The 14,268-nt window shown below is 35.5% G+C and overlaps 1 protein-coding gene across 1 annotated transcript in view; it reads right to left on the bottom strand.

The window, feature by feature from the left end:
• St13 (ST13 Hsp70 interacting protein) overlaps positions 1-14,268 on the bottom strand; it is a 33,082-nt gene that overhangs the window by 9,102 nt on the left and 9,712 nt on the right. Inside the window, exons 4-8 of the mRNA XM_005322219.5 lie at positions 11,309-11,379; positions 5,595-5,661; positions 2,564-2,648; positions 2,275-2,385; positions 527-629 (exon numbers count right to left, since the gene is read on the bottom strand). Coding sequence (XP_005322276.2) covers positions 527-629; positions 2,275-2,385; positions 2,564-2,648; positions 5,595-5,661; positions 11,309-11,379 — 437 coding nt within the window. The remainder of the gene's footprint in view (positions 1-526; positions 630-2,274; positions 2,386-2,563; positions 2,649-5,594; positions 5,662-11,308; positions 11,380-14,268) is intronic.

Here is a 14,268-nt window from a genome sequence, read left to right as displayed (position 1 = left end):
TTAAAATCTTTGGAAATAAATTCGTAGAAGTGTAGTTTCTTATAAAGCTGATAGATCTACCATATAAAGTGCATTAAATTTAACTAACAATTTTAAATACAATAAATGTAAACAGAATGTTTTAGATTTTGGAAATTCCTCACATCAAGAAAGCCTTCATGCTTTGTCAAAAGTGGCTGTATACACTTGTGATTATATTAGGACAGACCAGATGTGATCCCAGATCCCACATGTACCAGGTTTTCTATTTCTTGCCTCATTGTAAACTTGCTTCTTTCCATTTCTGATTTTCTGGCTTTAATTCCACTGGTCTTACAAACATGTTAATAGAACATATTCTAATACATAATGAGAAATAAAAAGCATTAAAACCTAATGATTTCAGAGTTAAGCACAAACTTCAATGATTATAACTTCCAAATGTTTCTCTGCATCTATTTTTCAGATAAATTATGGCTCCCTGGACTAAGTCCTAAAACCATAGAGTCTTATAGTAGTAACTTTCCCTTTTTCTACTTTACCATACCCGTGGTTGAACTTCTTTCAGCATTGCACTAGCATCATCATCATAATCCAGTTTACAGGCAAGAGCAAGATCATGGGCTGCTTCTTCCCAGTGGCCCAAAAGTCTGAAATAAGTTTAAACTCATTACAAAGAGCCTTTTATACATAGTCACCCTATGTAGCACAGCATCTGTCTTCCTTATAGGAAAAGAGTTTGATTAACAAAGAGTTTCAAGTTCTTCTATGGTAATTGTAAAGTTGCTCTACTAAAACAATGTTTAAAATTTAAATAAAAAATTAAATTTCTTAATTCAGAGTCACAAAGACATTTTAAAAAGTATGTACAACAGGAACTTTCAACACATCAAAAAAGGATTAACATGATTTATACTTAATTGCATGTTACTTTCTACGTGAACATGAGTGTCTGCTTAAAAAAAGAGAGTAGGAACTAAAGGTTGGTAGGGGTAGATAAGAATGGGGTTGTAAAAGTTAGCAATGGAAATAAGAGTTACCTGGGTATATCTTTTAACTCAGATGTGGTTGTGTTTGTTTGTTTTAGGTACTGAGGATTTAACCCAGGAGTGATATACCACCGAGTGATGTCCCCAGCTCTTTTTATTGAGACAGAGTCTCATTAAATTGTGCAGACTGGCCTCAAACTTGTGATCCTCCTGCTTTAGCCTCCCAAGTTGGTGGGATTAAGGAATACAACACTACATCCAGCTAACTCACAGTTTTGACTCTTTGAACATGTAAATATTTTACAGACTCAAATAAAACAAAGGCAGGTACAACAGTGCACACCTATGATCCCAACTCTTGGGAACTGTGTCAGGAGGACCACAAGTTTAAGGCAAGTGAGCAAGACCCTATCTCACAATAAGATTAAAAAATGACACTAATTTTATAAAAAAAGGTTGGGGATGTTGCTCAGTGGTAAAGTGCTTGCCTACATATGACTAAACCCTTGGTATAGTCTGTGGCACTACAAATCAATCAACCAGAAAAGAAATAAAGCAAACTCTAAACCTGATTATAAACAGAAATAAGCTAACTGTATACTGTATACTGACAACACAAATAGAAAAAAATGAATTAAAGTAACTATATACTATATTATATATTTTAAGTGGGATATATTCTAAGGATGAGAACAACAAAAAATACCTTCAAACTTTACTTACAGGGTATATTGTTTTTAAGGCGTAATTATGAAACAATTTTACTTAAATTGTAGAATTACACCAATAAATGTATTATTAGGGACCAAGAAATTTAGTGTAGAAGAAAAATGTCAAAAATACAAAATAAAAGGCAAAGGAAAACAATTAATGTTAAATTTTAAGGGATAATATCAGGAAAAACAAAAATTTCATCATTTTTTTCATGAGTTCCTAGTTACATTCTGTGAAATGACAGTTAATGACACACCAGAGCAATGAATACTACTGCCTTAAACAATTCTACCAAAATGAATTATAAAGCCTGAGGGGGGAAAAAAAAGTATAAAGGACAGAAAGATCACTCTTTTCCTGGAATTAATTTTGAGAAAAAGGTCCTAACATATAACACATGTGTGGTCAATAATTAACAGTAGCTTTCTTTGAATGGAAGAAGTGAAAGAATTTTTCATTTTGCATATGTTCTTTATTATATTCTCTCAATTCTTCATATTGAGCTCATTATTACTTTGAAATTGAAGCCTTTAAACTTTTTTTTGAAACAAACCACCTCAAAACATAAAATACAATTAATAATACTATTTACCTGTGGGCTTTCCCTCGCCACTTGTAAGGCTGAGCTGAATCAGGATTTATTTCAATGGCTCTGTCACAGTCTCGAATGGCAGCATTTGGCTTCTGTAATTTGATGAAGACACTAAAAAAATAAGAGTGGTATTAAAAAAAATTCATTTTAAATAATAAAAACTGCTTGGGATTATTACGGCAGCAATTCTATTCAAACATTGAATAGAAGAAATTTATTCAATGTTTCTATTCTATTCTAGGAGAAGAAATTATGCAACAAGGGGTGCTTTTCTATTTCGAGTTCTTACCTGGCTCTCTTGGCATACAGAATGGCCAAGCGAGGATTTAGCTTGATAGCATCTGTGAACAAGTCAATGGCTTTCTGTAGTTCACCTAAAGTAAAATAAAAGTTGAGAAATGTTCAGAAGATAAAAAGTTTTTTTTAAAAAGACTAGTTGAGGCTGTAGCTCAGTGGTAGAGGGATAGCCTCCCAAGTATGAGGCACTGGGTTCAATCCTCAGCAGCACATAAAAATTAAAAAAAAAAAAAAAAAAAAAAAAAAAGGAAGGGGTACTTATCATGAAGCCCTGCGTTCAAACCCCAGATCCACAAAATATAATAAAAAACTGGCTCTTGAAAGCAAACTTTTTACCATTCCTTTGTGGCAGCTCACCCAATACAGGCAATTTGGGGATATATAAGATCTCTCCAACAAAGAACAGGATGCCATATTCTTAATTTTAAATTTATTCACTAGATCCCATATTCATAGTTAGCTTCTTTATCTCTTATGTGATTTCTCTTAAATGAAATTATTCAACAAATAAAAATATACCACAGAATTAGAACAGTTATTTGCACAAAGTCTAATACTTCTTGGGGAGGCAAGACAAACAATTTTAAAACAAATATCACAATTCACTGAGAATAATATTTATACAGTTAGTGAACATGTAAACGACTTTAATAGAACTCATAAAAATATCAGAAAACATTTAATTACATTAATTATTAATTACTACATATATCACAAGAGGTATTACAACTGAATATCTAATACACAACTCAGATCTACTGTGTTCAAAAGTCAGCTCTTACTTCCTATTCCAACTCCAAATCTATTCCAAATCCCAATCAAATAAATAAATAAAAGGCTCATCAGGCTCAGGACTTGATAAACTTTCTGGAAAGGGCTATGTAAGAATTCTTTGCAGACCAATAAATTTGTTGTAACTATTCAAAGATGATGATGTGGTAGGAAAGCAGTCACTGTTAAGTACCAGACCGGGATACAAACCAAGGGATTCTGATGTATAGTACAGTTTCTCACTATATTCCTGCCTCTTGAAATCAAAGTATCTTTGCCATTGTGAGGTATGAATACAATGCCTCATTGAGAATGCTAGTGTTTCATCATTTAGAATATACTATAAAACTGCACAAAATCTAAAGTAAGAACTGGGTCAAACTTATAAGTACATAAACAGGGAGCTTGGAAATAAAAATAAAAACATGACTTATTAGAGGCAGTGCTTCATTTTTATTGTTAAATACTGCTGAGACAAATTTTAAAAAAAAAGTTAGCAGGCCAAAATGATTGACAACAATAAAAAAAAAATAGGTGACACTATGGCAAACATCCTGGGTAAATCACAACTTATCTGAGTCGCTCAGGTTTTTGCTCCATAAAATAGTTGATTATGAGGTTTTTAATGAAATAATATACACAAAAACATATTGAACTTTCCAGGCATGCAGGGTATTAAATGTTAAAGAGAAATTCTAGGTGGTAGGTAAATTAAGATTATTGTGGAACAGAAATGGTTAGGAAAAGCAATGGTTGGGAACAACTGAGGGGTACAAATTAAAGATTGCAATAGGTGAAAAAGAGCTCTGTAGTAGTAGTAAAGCACATGTAAAGGGAGACAGGTCTGACCAGAATGGAAGACTAATATTCTAAAATAGAAGAAAACAAAGATGGAAAGGTAAATATGGAGTCTGACTCTAGCACACTGATAGGATATGACAAATCTTTAATATGTACATAAAAAAGTCACAAGTAACAAGCAGAAGAGCAATACAATAAAAAGTAGTTCTTATATAATCTTAGGGCAGTGAACAGAAAGCAATAAAGAAAACATTTTGGGGGGTGGAGATGTGGCTCAAGTGGTAGCGCGCTCGCCTGGTATGCGTGCGGCCCGGGTTCGATCCTCAGCACCACATACAAACAAAGATGTTGTGTCCGCTGAAAAACTAAAAAATAAATATTAAAAAATTCTCTCTCAAAAAAAAAGAAAACATATTTCAGGTGGGCAAACTAAACGCAGTTGCTGTATAAGCTTGTATAAATTTGTTACAGGGATCTACACTAAAAAGGTGATAATATTATCCTGCTCCCAAAACAAAAACAATAATAAATAAAAAACCTGAATATATCTGCAACTTGGAACAATACTGAACTCATTCTAAAATATAAAATAAAATTGTACTCATTCTAAATCTTTGAAGTCCAAATGATACCAGCATTGTGACAGCATCTATTTAATACAACCTTGTGACACTCTATCATACAAACAGGTTTGTGTAACATATTACTGATAGTAGCCAGGAACAGTGATAGATACTTGTAGTCCCCAAAACTCAGAAGGCTGAAATAGGAGGATCTCAGGTTCGAGGCCAGCCTCAGCACTCTAGAGATACCCTAAGCAACTTAGACTCTGTCTCAAAATAAAAATAAGGGCTGGGGTTGTGGCTCAGTGGAAGAGCACTCATCCAGCATGTGCTAGGTGCAGGGTTAGATTCTCAGCACCATGTAACAATAAATAAATAAAAATAAGGCTGAAGATGTAGCTCGGTCGGAAAACACTGAGTTTTACTGGGTTCAATCAGCAGTTTATATGGGGGGAACCCATAAAACACATTTATGCAATTATTAAATTATAACCCATTATGCCTTACAGTAAATACTATCAACTCTCTTCCATTTTGATAGGATTTTTTTCAAATGTGCAGGGAAAGATGAAAGTTATATACCTATGAACATCTATCAAGGGTGCTATTATATAAAATAATTCTAAGGGTTACCACTACTTTTGGTGGGGGTGTGAGGAGTGACAAGGGTTCTTTCCTCTTTTTAAAGCTGCTCATAAAAGAAACACCATGATACCCTCAAAAAGCAGAGGCTATTGAGTACAATCAGGATCTGCCATGCTCCCAAGCATCATCTCTGACACTGAGTGATTCCAGCATCTACCAGCATGATAACAAATGTAAGTTCCCTTCAACTTTTCCACTATTTAATTGTCACTGCAGTAGCAAGGAGAGAAAAAACATACTTACCATCATTCAGGGCTTCAATGGCAGCCCCTTTCTTTTCATTTGCTTGATCCATCATCTCCTCGGTTATCTGAGGAAATTGAACATTATCTTAGTAGTAAGGAAAGCAAAAGGAGGAAGCAAAAATTTTTTGGACTTTCTTGAAATTAAGGATGTTACAAACCACATTTTCGTTCATTCTCAAGATTAATTACAATAAATGATAAGAAATTATAAAGAATGAGTATTATCATTTGTAAATGAGGTTTTCCTCAATGGCTCCTGTGTTAATGAAGGACATTTGCAAGTAAAATGCCTGACTTGTGAGAGTTGTAGCCTAATAAACCTGTCCTAGATTAAAAGGACTAAGTAGTGACTGAAAGCAAGTGAGGCATGACTACAGGAAGTGGTTCTGTGATTCTGTGATTATACGCCATGGAAGGGGGTCCCTTTTTCCCTGCCACTCCTTCCTAACCCTTCCTGGCTGTGTGCAGCCGTCCTCCACCATGCCCTTCAGACATAATGTTCTGTCTCAACCTGCTGTCTGAGACTACTAAGACCTCTGAAACTGTGAGTCTCAAATAAATTCCTTCCTCTAAGTTGTTCTTGTCAGCTATTTTGGTCACAGTGACACACATGTGACCAAACCATGAGCTTTTAACCTTTTGTGGGGGAAGAGTAGAAGTGGGAAACCTGGAGATTGAACCCAGAGGTACTTAACACCTGAGCCACATCCCCAGCCTGTTTTTGTTTTGAGACAGAGTCTTGGGTAGGTTGCTTAGGGCCTCGTTTTCAACTTGCAATTCTCCATCAACCCCTCGAATTGCTAGGATTACAGATGTGTGTCACCGTGTACTGCAAGCCTTGTCACTAAACAAACTTCACTTTCGACACTATGCTCTAGACATGACCTTTGCTTTGCTCCATCCTGAACAAAGCATGATTGTTCTGCCCTAGCTTTACCACCACCTTCACAAAAATACTAAGAAAACTACACAAAAATACAAAGTCCTATCTCCTCACAGATAACTAGTTCCCTTTAAGCTTGAACCCTCATGTCTCATTTATTGCCATAAAAATATACTGAGCTCAGTATATTTTATGGCAATAAAAATATAATAAAAGATGTTGACAGTACAAAAGTTAAAAAAAAAAACTTTCAGTAAATAGACTATCTTAAAGAGACATTCAGAAATAGTTCTTTAATCACATCTACTTTATCCCCACCACTGTAGAAAACAGTGCCTGGAGGTGCTGGCTAATTCATTAAGAAAATGATTTGATAGGTTTAAGAATCAAAAGGAATGTAGCTGACTGTCTTTATTCTTTATACTTATCTAGAAAATCCAAAGGCACTGACAAGTTATTAGATATAGTAAGACAATTCAACAGTTGTCAGGTACAAGAGCAATATTTAAAAACAAACAAAAGCCAGAGTTCCTCCACACCAGCAAAAGTCATTTATAAAATGTTATAGAACAAGATAATGGGGCTGGGGATGTGGTTCAGTGGTAGAGTGCCTGACTGTTGCGAGTGAGGCCCTGAATTTCATAGCCAGCACAGTCAAAAAAAAAAATTGTAATAAACAAGATAATAATCACAACAGAAACTAAACCTAGGACACATAGTTTATAAGAGCACACAAGAGGAAAAAATAAAATTCTATTAAAGAACAGCTCAGCGGCAGAGCACCGGCCTACCATGTGCAAGGCCCTGGGTTCGATCCTCAGGACCACATAAAATAAAATAAAGATGTTGTGTCCGCCGAAAATATAAAAAAAAATTCTCTCTTAAAAAAAAAAAAAGTTGTTGGGCTGATGATATGGCTCAGTGATAGAGCATTTATCTAGCATGCACAAGGCCCTGGGTTTAATCCTTAGTACCCCCACCCCACCCCACCCCAAAAAAAAGAAAGAAAGAAAAAAATAAACTCCTCAGAAATAATCCTACACAAATCCAGAGTAATTTTATCTTATTTTTGTAGTACTAGGGATTGAACACAGAGCACTTTACCACTGAGCTATACCTCAAGCCCTTTTTATTATTTTGAGACATGGTCTCACGAAGTTGCATAAGACAGACTTGAATTTGCAGGTTCAAGCAGGTGCTTCAGCCTCCCTATGTCACTGGGATTACAAGGATGTGTTACTACACCCAACTATGCCTGAGTAATTTCAGAAAAATCATTAGCCAAAAAACCACTCTGTTTTTGGCAATATGATAATCACAATATCCTGAAAAACTCTAAAATCAACCAAGCTTTGTCCTAAGAATGTAACAAAATTAAATGAAGGTTCAGTGATGAACCCAAGTGATCAATCTGTTTTTCACCCTTGTAGCAGGTGTCAATCCTGATACATTACAACATTGTTTCTGAAAGTAATACAGTACACCAGACACAAAGTATATAGATTCAGATGAAGAGAATATATGTCATCTGAACAGAAAATGCCCAAGATAAATCTCTGACTCCAAAGACCTACACAGGTAAGCATAACAGAAAACCAAAAAAAAAAACCCTGTCCCACACAAAGGAACATTCAAGTAGAAAAAAAAAGAGGGGAAAAAGAACCTCTCCTGAGTAGTGAAAAACAAGAGCTGGACTCTTATTTGGAATTCCACCATTACCTGTATAGTTAAAAACATACAAACAAGTTTGGTAGTGGCAAGTCCAGGGCTTTGATGTAAGCAAATATACTCCCATTTGGAGGAACATACCTTCTACAGAGGCCTCAAAATTTTTCCAAAGGCGAGACCCAAAGAACCAAAGAACTCATGGTCAAAATAAAACATACACATACAGCACAAGTAAACAAGACACGTCAATGAGCAAGAGCCAGAAAAAAATGAGAGAGTAAGACCAACAAAAGTTCTACAGAACTTAATGTATTTAATAAAATCAATTTCTGAAAATGGGTAAAAAGCAAGACTTAGAAAAACCAAGTAGACTTTAAAAAGATAAAGTATCAAAATGGCCCCTGCCCCCCCCCCCACACACATTGGGGACTAAACTCAGGGGCACTTTATCTCTGAAAAAAATCCCTAGACCTTTTTTTAAAATTTTGAGACAGGGTTTTGCCAAAATGCAAAGGCTGCCCTCAAACTTGTGATGTTCCTGTGTCAGCCTCCCAGGTAAGTGGGATTACATGTATGTGCTACCACAATCAGCTGAAAAACATAAAAACACTACAATTAAAACATCAATGGAACATCAATGGACTAGAAAAATACACATAATTCAGTACAGAATAAAAAGCTAAAGCTTAATAGTGAAAAAAACCTCCCATATATCTAATCAGGTTGCAGAATAAGGGAGGAGAGAGAATACGGAGAACTCAATATTTTGAAGAAATACTTGAGATGTTCCAGTGCTTAAGAACATTAACAACCTTAGAATTTAAGATGCCCAATGAATCCCAAATAGAACAGACAAGAAGTTACTAGAAACATAGACACACTGAAGTAAAATAATCCAATCAATAAACAGATTATATAATTTTTAAGGATTTCTTTTACAAATGATGACAAAAAGTACTTGCATCTATTCTTGACAAACATGCATAAGACAGGGAAAATGTTACAGGTTACTGAAAGACATTTTAAAAAAGAATTAAAAATTAATCTCAAGAGGGGAGGTATGTTCTCTCCCTAACTGGATTTAGAATTAATACATTTCTAGTGGGAGAAGCTTAATTTAGAGGAAGAGAGATTTCACAATCTGATTCTGAAATTTATACAGAAAAACAAAGGGCCAAAACCAGCCAAAATACTCCTCAAGTTTTAGAGGTCCTTGTCCTACCAAGTGACAAGGTTTATATGTTAAAGACAATGAGGCATTAGTGCATAGAAAAAATTAGGCAAATACAACAAAAGACCATCAACCAAACACATATGGAAACAGTCTTATTTTTGCATCAGAGAGAAAAGGAATTCTTCAATAATGACATTGACGGGTAAACTATAGATCAGTAAAAGCAAAAGAGAAACAACCTAGTTGAAAAACTGGGTAAGGGTCTGAACAGAATTTATAACTAGGGCTGGGGATGTGGCTCAAGTGGTAGCGCGCTCGCCTGGCATGCGTGCGGCCCGGGTTCGATCCTCAGCACCACATACCAACAAAAGATGTTGTGTCTGCTGAGAACTAAATAAATAAAATATTAAAAATTCTCTCTTAAAAAAAAAAAAAAGAATTTATAATTAACTGAAAGACATTATAACGCTCAACCTTGTTAAGAAATCAGGAAAATGCAAATTAAAAACAAGGACATATTAGTTCACGTGACAAGTCTAGCAAAGATCAAATCTGACAATATTAAGTGTTGAGGACAGACCAATATTTTAAAAGTTGCTATTACTATGTTCGAGTGCTTCTAAGCATTTCTCCCCATCAGCCACTGATAGACCCAATCTGATCTTTTCTCAAAATTGGGAGCCATCTCGCCACAAAGCTATGAAAAGATAATTTCGACTTTACTATAAATTACTGCAAATTCTGAACCTGCTTGGAATGCCTGCCCGTGCCTTGAACTCACCCATGCCTGGCTCTCTGACCAGATTGCAGCCCTCTCTGAAACTTTAGTGACACCTCACAAATCTTGGCCTTCCCTGGCCAGATAACGACCCTAAGACTCTAATGACCTTCATAAATTCTGATGTCTGGGCCAGCAAAAATGTAAACTAGCATTAGTGTCATGCACCTCAGAGTTCTGTTATCCGTAACCCCGCTTTGTGTAACTTTCTGGGCTATAAAGCTGGGCTGCAGGAAAGCTGAGGCTGCTGTCTTGTTCTCGCGGTTTGGGGTGGGAGAGGCAGCCCAGCCAGTTGAAATAATAAGCTTGCTTTAATTTGATTTTAATTGGAGTCAGAGGTCTTTTCTTGCATCTTGGTCTAACACCATCAAGAAGATTTTACAGATTCTCCTAATTTCATTTTTTGTTGTAGTTGTTCATTTTTGGTACCTGGGATTGAACTCAGGGGCACTTACCACTAAGCCGCATCCTCAGCCCTATTTTCTATTTTATTCAGAGACAGAATCTCATTGAGTCACTTAATACCTCACTTTTGCTGAAGCTATCTTTGAATTCACGATCCTTTTGCCTTAGCCTCGGGCTGCTGGAATTGTAGGTATGCGCCACCTGCCTGGCCAGTTTTTCCTAATTTCTGTCCTACTGCATATAACCTATAACATATGTTCGTGTGCCAGAACCCTTTGGAATACCACTAATCACTGTAAAATCTAAAATTTTTTCAAGGCTCAGGAATCAAATCTCTCAATCTTTGAGGATTCCCTGTGACAAAACCATTTTGGAAAACTGTGTGGCTTTAGATAGCCCACTAAGACACAATTCTTTTTTTAAGTATATAGTGAATATTACTAACTTTATAGAGCAATCAAACCAGATGCAAACTTAAAGACCAAACAAAATAACAGGAGATTTTCACAAATCAAGTTTTTATGTAATAAAATAAAATGCTTAACTAAATGTCTCATTTTTTAAAATAGTTTTTGGAGGTTGTAGATGGGCATAATATATTCATTTCATTTACTTAGTTTTATATGGTACTAAGGATCCAACACAGTGCCTCACATGTGCCAGGTAAGCACTCTACCACTGAGCCACAACCCCAGCCCCAAGCCAAAGATATGTGATTTTCTGGAAGTCATGTTGTAAAATAATTCCAACAGTGGGAAACTTTATATTCCTTATAATAAACAGAGAATGAAACAGTGAACTTACCTCTGCATTTTCATCTCCCATTTCTTGAGGAGCATCAGTGTCTGGTTCAATTACACCTTCATTATCAATTTCTGCCAAAGATGAGAAAAGAACATTAAGGCTTGCATTGTACAAAGCAGATCCACTACCCTCACAGAAGTATTAAAAATGGATGGAGGGTTGGGGATGTGGCTCAAGCGGTAGCACGCTCGCCTGGCATGTGTGCGGCCCAGGTTCAATCCTCAGCACCACATAAAAACAAAGATGTTGTGTCCACCGAGAACTAAATAAATAAATAATGGATGGACTATGACCAGCATAATTGAGTTGAGTATTTGCATACTCAGTTTTTATTCATATTTGTGTTCAGTTTTGGCCTATGTGGGGAGCCACTCTGAATTGTTCATGCCTTCCATCCTGGAGAGAAGAGGCTTTGACAGGTCACTACATCTCAGAGTGATCTGGACATTGTCACAGTCCAGGAAGTTTGAGGGCGTGTCTTCAGATGTAGGCATGTCTCCCCATGGATTGAGCTACACTCATGGGTTCTTTTGTAATATTACCACTTTGTCCTGTCTGGGATCCAATGTTCCATGGAAATGCCCTGAGTGTGTCCCCTTCTCTTGCTCTGCTTTTGGGTATGGGCTTTCTAGATGTCAGTCAACTTGCTACTGACTCTTTGCCTCATTTGAATGGCTTCTCCTTAATAAAAGGGTTCAGCACCCACTTGCTTGCTCTTTCTTTGGCCCCTTGTCACAGGACCTCAAAGAAAAAGGTATCTCTGTCTCTTGTGTGGTTATTTCGTGCAGCCCAGTTCCCCTGGAGTGACCCTGAGTGTTTTAGTTGTGAGGAACAAGACAGGCCAGCATAACTAATTTGAATATTTTAATTGAAATACCTGTTAAGTATAATTTTATTGTTTTAGGAAGACTTACCACTTCAACTGTTGCATCATAATGGATAATTATAATTGGATTGTAGTGGGAATGTTAGCATGTCCATAGTTTCTAGTATTATACATAAATACAATAATGACTCAGTGTTAAAGCAATGCAGATCAAATAAATTTTTTTCTACACAATGATCTACTACAATGTTAGTTCAAGCCAGGCATGGTGACACACACCTGTAACTCCAGCAACTCAGGAAGCTGAGATGGGAGAATCGCAAATTCCTGACTGGCCATTAGCAATTTATCGAGGATCTAAGCAATTTAGCAAGACTATCTCAAAATGAAAAAATAAAAAGGACTGGAAATGTAATTCAGTTGTAGAGCATTCCTGGCTTCAATCTCTAGTACCAAAAAATAAAATATATGAAGTAATATAGTAATATAATAATGTATAGTAACGTAAAATATGAAATACTATGTAATTTTAACATACTTATTATATACTAAAATATAGTGTGGACAAATTTGAATTTTAAAATAGACATACTACTGATTCAAAAATCAAGTCCTATGGCTAGTATTATAACCAAAACAGGAAAAGAATAAAAAGAGGCATGATGCAAATTTTGGGTGGAAGGACAATTTCCACTTATATACCAACAGAGCAAAACAACTTACATACAAAACATTTTAAAGTTACAAAGTGGTTGCACACCCCTATAATTTGGGAGGCTGAGGCAGGAAGATCACAAGTTCGAGTCCAGCCTCTACAACTTAGTAAGGCCCTGAGCAACTTAGTTAAGACCCCGTCTCAAAATAAAATATATAAAGGGCTGGGGAAAAACTGAGGGGTGACTGACAATTAACACTGTATTAAGGTTGACAATGCATTGGTGGGGGGCCGTCCAGGGATTGATAGGCGCACATGCTCTACCATTGCTACATCCCTAGCTGCCAATGTTGTGTTTTAATGAAAGTATACTTCTATGTATCATAAAACAATTCCTCTCATTAAGTTAATTAACCTATCCATCATCTCACGTATTTACTTTTCAGTTTTTTGGTGATAACACTTGAGATCTTATCTCAAGAAATTTTAAGCACACAGCATATTAACTATAGTCACCATGTTGTACATTACAATCAAGAATTTAGTCAACTTATTGGGCCGGGGTTGTGGCTCAGTCGTAGAGCACTCAGGAGGTCGAAACAGGAGGAACACAAGTTCAAAGCCATCTCAGCAAGTCTTAGCAAGGCACTTAGTAAGGTACCATGTATAAATAAATAAAAGGTCTACTGACAACTAAAACAATATTTTTTAAAAAAGAGAACTTGGTCAACTTCTAACTGAAAAGGTTAGAGACTTTGAGAATGGTACAACAAAAATGTTTAATCCATTTTAACATAAACTGAGATTGTCGAACTACAAAAAGTTTGATTTGTGCATATAAAATGCTTTTGGGGGAGAATCAGTAAAATTTAATTATAGTTATCAAAATTGAGAAAAACTAAAAAAGACGCTTTATAAAAAATGAAAGACTTTCAATTAAGCCACCAAATTGCACTTAAGAATACCTTTCTAACAATATTGAATATCAACTGATCTTTAAGATTCATTCTGTGACAAAAAGACTGCCCAATTAATAACTGGAGTATATTTATAGTCTCAAAACCTCCAAATTTTTTTTCTGTGGCCTTGAAAACAAAACCAAAAACCACATTCATGGCATAAATATTAATTCTTCTAAATATGAACCAATTTTATCAACATGAAAAAGTACTAATGGAAAATATTTTTTTGTTACTGAATTCAGCTAATAGAAATATTTTAAAATATGTTGAATACAAATTGAGTATGTGACCACCCAACATTTCAAATACAAATGTCAGAAGTTTGAATTATTTAATGAAAATGCAACATTGAATTGAGAGATGCTACATATGTAAAATAAACTTTGAATTTGACTTTGAAGATCTAGTGAGGAAAATAATTTAAAAACTTTTTTTAAAATTTTTTTTAATATTTATTTTTTAGTTGTAGTTGGACACAATATCTTTATTTCACTTATTTATTTTTATGATCGAACCA

This window comes from Ictidomys tridecemlineatus, chromosome 6, assembly GCF_052094955.1.
Source record: "Ictidomys tridecemlineatus isolate mIctTri1 chromosome 6, mIctTri1.hap1, whole genome shotgun sequence".
Taxonomy (NCBI): Eukaryota; Metazoa; Chordata; class Mammalia; order Rodentia; family Sciuridae; genus Ictidomys; species Ictidomys tridecemlineatus.
The sequence above is the reverse complement of the archived record's forward strand: the minus strand, read 5'-3'. Positions and strand labels throughout refer to the sequence as shown.